The sequence below is a fragment of the Gadus chalcogrammus genome, chromosome 6 (assembly GCF_026213295.1).
Source record: "Gadus chalcogrammus isolate NIFS_2021 chromosome 6, NIFS_Gcha_1.0, whole genome shotgun sequence".
Taxonomy (NCBI): domain Eukaryota; kingdom Metazoa; phylum Chordata; class Actinopteri; order Gadiformes; family Gadidae; genus Gadus; species Gadus chalcogrammus.
The window spans coordinates 9,304,011-9,311,510 of NC_079417.1; the positions used below are offsets into that span (position 1 = coordinate 9,304,011).

The 7,500-nt window shown below is 42.9% G+C and overlaps 1 protein-coding gene across 1 annotated transcript in view; it reads left to right on the forward strand.

The window, feature by feature from the left end:
• Positions 1–7,500, forward strand: part of sv2ca (synaptic vesicle glycoprotein 2Ca) — a 24,369-nt gene that overhangs the window by 6,022 nt on the left and 10,847 nt on the right. Inside the window, exons 2-3 of the mRNA XM_056592747.1 lie at positions 4,176–4,356; positions 5,677–5,828. Coding sequence (XP_056448722.1) covers positions 4,176–4,356; positions 5,677–5,828 — 333 coding nt within the window. The remainder of the gene's footprint in view (positions 1–4,175; positions 4,357–5,676; positions 5,829–7,500) is intronic.

The following is a 7,500-nucleotide window of genomic DNA, read 5'->3' on the forward strand; positions in this document are numbered from 1 at the left end:
CACCTCATCAATCCTCCTGTCCCCTTTGTCGGCTGCCCTCGGACAGATACCTCTCTTTTTTTTATTTATTTGTCCCTTTGCATATTCATTCATTTGTTGTTGTTGTTGTTGTTGTTGTTATAATGTGTCAGGTTATCCTTCGATCTCTCCTTCCCTCAGCTCGGTTCAAAGACAGGCACTTTTGAGATGTTGGTCTGCTCGCCCCTCAGGAAGATGTGTTTTGAAAACATCAACAAGCGAGGGTCTTGGGGTCAAACACTCACAATGTTGATGCAGTCTTTTAGATGCAGTTCTGCACTGCGTCGCCACGGATCATCAGGTCCAAAACTAAATGCATTCCTCCTCGACCTCATGCTGCTCCAGTTGTAGACGTCTTTCAGTGCGCTTCATGTCCCAGCGGTGTACCGGGCTGCACCTACTCTATACTATGCATGTCATCCTGCAGACTGTCTTTGGGTCTGTTTTTATGAACCAGGATGGGGCAGACATGTATTGACCACGCCCTGCCTCTGGGCGTGCACACGAGAGAAAAGCCCCGGACTCCACCGGACCACTTAATCATTGAGTGGATAGCAGAGGGTGATAACACAGGGCTTGTACGTTCTTTAATTAAAATGAATTGTCTGGAATAGTCCCCCTGGGGTGTGCCGGCACCATTTTTCCTCTCGTTTTGTGCAGTCACAAAATCGCTTTCTTGTTGTTTGTTTTGACAATGCAGGGAGGGTCTGTTTGCTCAATTGTCATTAGCGTGTTGGTGCTTAATGTTGAACGCATTCTTCAAACTGTGGTCGGCAGTTTGACGGTAACACACACATACACATCCACACACATGCATGCACCACAGAAATACACGCACATACACACAGGTACACAGGCACAAACATACATTGCAACCCCCATCCCCTCGCTCTCATTCTCTCTTGCTGTCGTTCTCATGCGCAGTATTTGCTGCATTTTTGTAACTCTGCTCATGTTTTTCTAACTGCAGGGGACCCTTAGTTGCGGCAGTGTGTGTACTTAGAATAAGAAGTACAGACATTTTATTTTAAGGGATCTTAAAGAATCACAAGAGGTTATTTAATTAAACAAACACTGACACCCAACAAACAGTGCTCCAGGCTTATGAGCAGGTAGTCATTTAACAAAGCCCTTTCTATTAATTTATTTCAACCCTGGATTTCTCCAGCCTTTCTGGTGGCAGGGCTCTGCTGACATCATGCTATCACAAGCCCGGCAGCAGAATGGATGGAGCATCAATAAATTCATTACGTAATTGACTGTCCACTGGGGGCCGTAATCATTAGTCCACACTTTTTATGGCTTGATCGTTGCCATCTTAACGAAGGAGGTCTCTGCGGTTGCCATTTTGTTCCTTCTTTCTGGGTGCAAAGAGCAACGAGAAACCAAAAAAATAACAATTCTTAATAAAGGCCAATTATGAGGTGTTTTTTCTCGTGGATTTGCCCATCATCCGCTTCCTAAATTATGCAAATACCCAAGCTGGACAATCCAAAGACCCCTATTTAAATAGAGACGTGAACCTATGACATACGCAGGATTGGATCTGCATGGCCGCCAGATGTGATGAATGGGGAGAGGGTGACCCCCGGCTCGGAGTCAAACAGATATCTGTTTGCTGCAGAGAACATGTCTGACTGGAGCCATTAAACACAGGAGATGGATGTGCTGCTCCTGCTGTATTGTAATCGCTGGACTACAGTGTTCCACATAGGAGAATCATACTCTATGAACACGATATACATTCTATGCAGTACAGTACACCAGCACAGAGTTAAAGGGCATACACACGTTTTTTAATGTGACACGTTTTAAAGTAGAACAGTGATTAGGATGGATGGTAGTAGTAGGGGTGGGTATTTATATTAATCCTTCATGATTTGAGTTGTGATAGATGTAGGCGTACTTGGAGGTCACCATGTTATTAATGTGTCCCAGTTCAGATCAAAGATTTCACAGAATGATGCTATGTATTATATATACAAGCAACTGTATGCGCTGCACTACAAATTAGGCTTGGAGGTTGGAACGTTATGCCCGTATAACACTCAAATGTGGTTTAGCAAGCACAAAAACTGAACCTTACGAGGTAAAAAACACATTTCCATTTGATGTTATTGTATTGTTAACGGGTTAAGTTAAAGTTCAGTTTAACATAACCTTAACTTAATATTGAGTCCAATACTGTATATTATATATTTAAGGTAATATTAAATAACCTTTACAATTTTACTTCTAATTACACGTCATTAATGGCTAGTGGTGGAACATAAAAATCATCGTCAATACAAATAGATATATTTAACAATAAACAAGATAAAGGTTAAATAGGCTACTAATGCAACATACATGTGGAAATGTGTGAACCACAGCTTGTTAAGTATTTTTTTAAGAACATACGGTGGCCTACAGGCACCTCATAAATGACTGCAGTCTGTATCCTATGAGGCGATACGGACTGCAGTCATTTTATGAGAGAGATCCGGGTTGATCATCATGATCATCAGTGAGGGAAATCGATGGTGTTCTCTTGTGGAGCATTGATCCCGCGTCAGAGCGGGGAGGTGAACGCAGAGCACACCAGCCCTGTTTGTAAAGTCACCCTGCATTAGCGCCCGCGTCCGTCTCCTCATTGATCCCACCCTTTCCTTCCTGGACACCGGTGTGAGTCTAGGCGAGCTATAGGGAACACGCCTCGGCTGAGCTGGTAAAGGTTACAGCAACTTTTTTTAACAATGTTTCCATAGTAGGGCTGTTTATTATATCTATCAAACTTGCTTTGGTCCTCTCAAGGGTTAGGGTTCTTACAGTTGAGATAATGAAGAGATGTTAGCATTGGTCTTTCTCACACGGTTAAAGGTGTTTATCTTCTTCATTGAAATCTATGATTAATCGTGTGTGTGTGTGTGTGTCTTAAAGATACGCATGCTAATAAACATTTTATATTCAAGCAATATTTATAATGTATTAATATCAGATATCAGATATCTATGGCTGGAGCTTAATTTCACGCTTCAGCACAGGGTTGTTGTACATTGGACAATGATAATGATGACGCGTTTCAACCTAGTCGCAACTCAGTGAAAATATGCAATGAAATATCTAGAATCAAACAGTGTGATAAATATGCAATTGTCCGTTGGACTCAGCAGAGGGAATTTGCAACTTGAAGGTATAATATGAATATTTTCGCAGTAAAATAATTCAAATGACAAGACATGCCAGCTAATGCAGTATTTCCGACACATGTAGACTTTACTTGGTTGGGCAGCCAAAGTATATGAACCTTTACCATTGTTTTATCAAAATGTTTTATCTCTCCAAGAGGTTGACGCCAACCAGGATTGACAGTGTTTCCTATTTATTGAATATTTATTTTACTTTTTAAATTGGAAATAATCATTCTTCATTGTAGAGTATGGAACAACACAATGATTTTCTCTCTCGCTCTCTTTTTCACTAATACATTAACAACATACTGTCTGTGAATAGCCCCTCCTCTCTGGGCGAACTCTGCATCATATCATGATCATGCGAGGATAAAAGGATTGTTTTTGGCTTTTACCTGCAGAGAAAACAGCTGGCTGAATTCCTCTATATAGAATAAATCCGGAGTTCACAAATTAGTATTTGGGATGCCATGAATCACCAAAAAGTTGAATTGAATACATGGCCTGAATCTCAAGGAGTACTCCTCATTTTGTCAACATTTCTTTTGTGTGATATAAGTATGCGATAGCTTTCAACAGTGTACACAAAATTGAAAGTCAGTTTAACCTATATTGCGTGCAGTCTATTCTTATTCTGTGGGAAACACTGCATTGTGAACAGTAATACACATAATTGTAACTCTAAATATAGAGTTACAATAATGTTCACCACACTCATGTTATTTTCAGTATGATGGCTGTGATCACGGTCAACAGCGCTGGGCTACCCCACAATTGATAACATAACATTGACATAACATTATCTACATCAGTTTGTGCTGAAGATCACCAGTTTTTCTGCTCTATTTATTAAACCTTTAATCAATACATTAAGGGGGTTGCCCCCTCCTAAATGGATTTATACGGTTGATATATTTGCATAAATAATGGTAACAAAGATGGAGGTCTTAATTTCACCCTTGTCTTTTGTCTCCCTTCTCTCTCCAGGCAGCATTGTGTACTTGGGGATGATGGTCGGTGCGTTTTTCTGGGGGGGGATGTCAGACAAAGTGGGCCGGCGGCAGTGTCTACTCATCTGCATGTCCACCAATGGCTTCTTTGCCTTCCTGTCGTCTTTTGTCCAGGGATATGGGGTCTTCCTGCTCTGCCGGGTCTTTGCAGGCTTCGGGTGAGTACAGCGCGTCCAGGGGTCGCCCAGGGTTCAACCAGAGCCGAGCCACCTATCAGTAAAATAATACAATAGATTCTGACTGCATTACGGGCATTGGAATGGAAAGTAGAGGGGGGTTTATTGAGCTAAATTATAGATATTCGGTCACCTCAACCCTCGGCTAAATCTCCCTCAGACTAAATCTTCTCTCTGCAATAAATTCTTCAATCTTAAAATGATAAAATAAGAGTATATGAAAATATTTAGTTTCACCTCGGAAATATATTTTGTCATTCCGTTAAACTTTGAATCATCAACAATGATGGAATGTCCTACACGTGAATCAGCTCAACAATTTATGAACGACATTATTGAGCTTTAGTACAGCCGACGTTATACAAACTAGCGTCTGCAAAGCAACATACAAAGTAACTTTATTGATTTATTTCCTTCCTTCGCTCTGGCAGATGTAACACTCTTCCCTTTGAGAGCTCATTTAGTAATTGCATCTCCGTCCTAACCCCCAGAGACTTTCACAGTAATTGAAAAGGTTGCCTGAATCGCTTCCCTGGCAGTGGCTATGAATTATGATGTTCTGTGTGTAGTGTGCTAGGTTAAAATCTCCCCTCACTACTACTCAGAGTTGGTAAAAGCCTTATGCATAAAAATGGTAAATGATCTGGATAAACATTTCAATGTGCAGACAAATGTGACCATGAATGTTAACAATCTGTCACATTGTGCTAAAATCATACAAAATGAGAAATAAGAAAAGAAATAACAGAAAAATAAGAATGGAAATGGAAAATGTGTCTGTCACTCAAGGTCTGCTATTCAATTGAAACAGTGTTTGCCAGCAGGGTCACAAACACTGCAACAAAAAGTGTGCGCATATTGGAATCCATATTTCTTTATCATATTGTATTCTTCATCTATTTTCACCATTGGTGCACATTAAATCTTTGCCCTCAGTGGAAATAAAGCAATAGGCAGAGGAAGTAAAGTAGGACAGCAAAAGTCAGGCGAATGCAAACATTTTAATCTCCTACATTATCATCACTGTGGTGTCCCCTTTTTTAAATGTACTCTGTTCTCCTGAGATATTAACACAAAGCTCCTTGGAGGGGTGTCTTCCAAAGATAGTGCAAAGAGTGCAGAAACAAGTGAGACGGACCATATATCACAGGGAGTCAACCTTGAAACACTTTTTTAAGAAAGGCTCAAAACGGTTCCATGGCTAGACTAAAAAACAGAAGAGGGATGCTCTGTTCTTACTTTACATGTAAAATATTTACATTCAGTCCGAATGTCTTTCCATCTGTCTGTCTCCATTTGCAGGATAGGGGGCGCTGTGCCCATCGTTTTCTCAATGTTTGCGGAGGTGCTTTCCAGGGAGAAGAGGGGAGAGCACCTCAGCTGGCTGTGCATGTTCTGGATGATCGGAGAGATCTACGCGTCAGCCATGGCGTGGGCCATCATACCCCACTACGGTGAGTCACAGTTCTAGGTGACACCTGCTGGGTTACAAGCTTATTAATAAGTTCAAATGTAGGAAAGTGACAAATTGTGATGGGGTTTTAAGGTTGTCTTCTTACACTTGAAGCGTGGCTAGATAGTGTGCCGTGTTGCTTGGGTTTGGGTCTAAGTGGTGTGGGTGTGGTCAGGGTGTGGGTGTGGCCGGTCTTCCTGGAATATGAATGCATGTCATGGCTCAAAGTGTCTGTCTGCAGAGGTTTAGGTATTAACATAAGACCTGGGCCGTATACGCACACACAGGCCTGCACTGGCAAGCGTACCCACACACCCACACACACAGACACAGACACAGACCCACACACACACACACACACACACACACACACACACACACACACACACACACACACACACACACACACACACACACACACACACACACACACACACTCATGCACACGCACACACACTCATGCACACGCACACACACACACACACACACACACACACACACACACACACACACACACACACACACACACACACACACACACACACACACACACACACACACACACACACACACACATACACACACATATTATAAAGGGAACTGGAGAGGGAGAGAGCGCAAGAAGAGCGATAAAGAGGGAGAGAGAGAGGATGGGTATTTAAAAGGTTATGACAGGGCCGCATAGGACATGAAGATTTAGAAGAACTGCCTTTTAGGAGCATGTTGTAGAGAGACGAAGGACGGAGTAGGGAGACGGTAAAGAGCAGAAGAAGGGTTACTTTTCTGCTTTCTGCATCCATTGTTCCCGTCTCTATATACCTCCTAGCTCGCTGTCCCCCATCCTTCTCCCTCTTTCTGTCTCCTGTGCTGTTCTTTTCTACCAATATCTCTCTCTATTTTTCTCTTGATCTAGCCCTCTAGCTCCCTCTTTCTTGCTCTCTCTTTCTCTCCTTCTCTAGCCTTCTAGCACTCTCTCTCTCTCTTTCGCTCACTCTCTCTCTCACTCTCTCCCTCTAGCTTCCTCACTCTCTTTCTCTCTTGCTTTCTCTCTCTCTCTAGTTGCCTCACCCCTTTTTATCTCCTCTCTCTCTCTCTCTCGCTCTCTCTCTCTCTCGCTCTCTCTCTCTCTCTCTCTCTCTCTCTCTCTCTCTCTCTTTCACTCTCTCTCTTTCCTCTCTCTCTCTCTCTCTCTCTCTCTCTCTCTCTCTCTCTCTCTCTCTCTCTCTCTCTCTCTCTCTCTCTCTCTCTCTCACTCTCTCACTCTCTCTCTGGCTCCCTCACCCTCTGTCCTTTCCTTTTATTACCTCCCCCTGTCTGCTGCTCTCTCTCTCTCTCCTCCCTGCCCCAGCAGAGTGTTCTTCTTGATCAAGCATAATTAGCTTTTTCTCCTTGCTCTATTAGGACAAAGCTCCAGCAAGAGGTGATTTATGGCCACGCCACGCAGTCGCCAACCTGTGACGTCATTGCCCCTGTGTGTGTGTGTGTGTGTGTGGAGGGAGGTTTTACTGGGCCGTGGTTACGTACAGGCCTTCTACAGAAGATATTGAAGGCAATAACATTTGACACAATGGAAGGTCATTCACGCGCACACGCACACACATAGACACAGGCACATATGCACGCTGGGCTCACACACACGCACACACACACACACACACACACACACACACAGG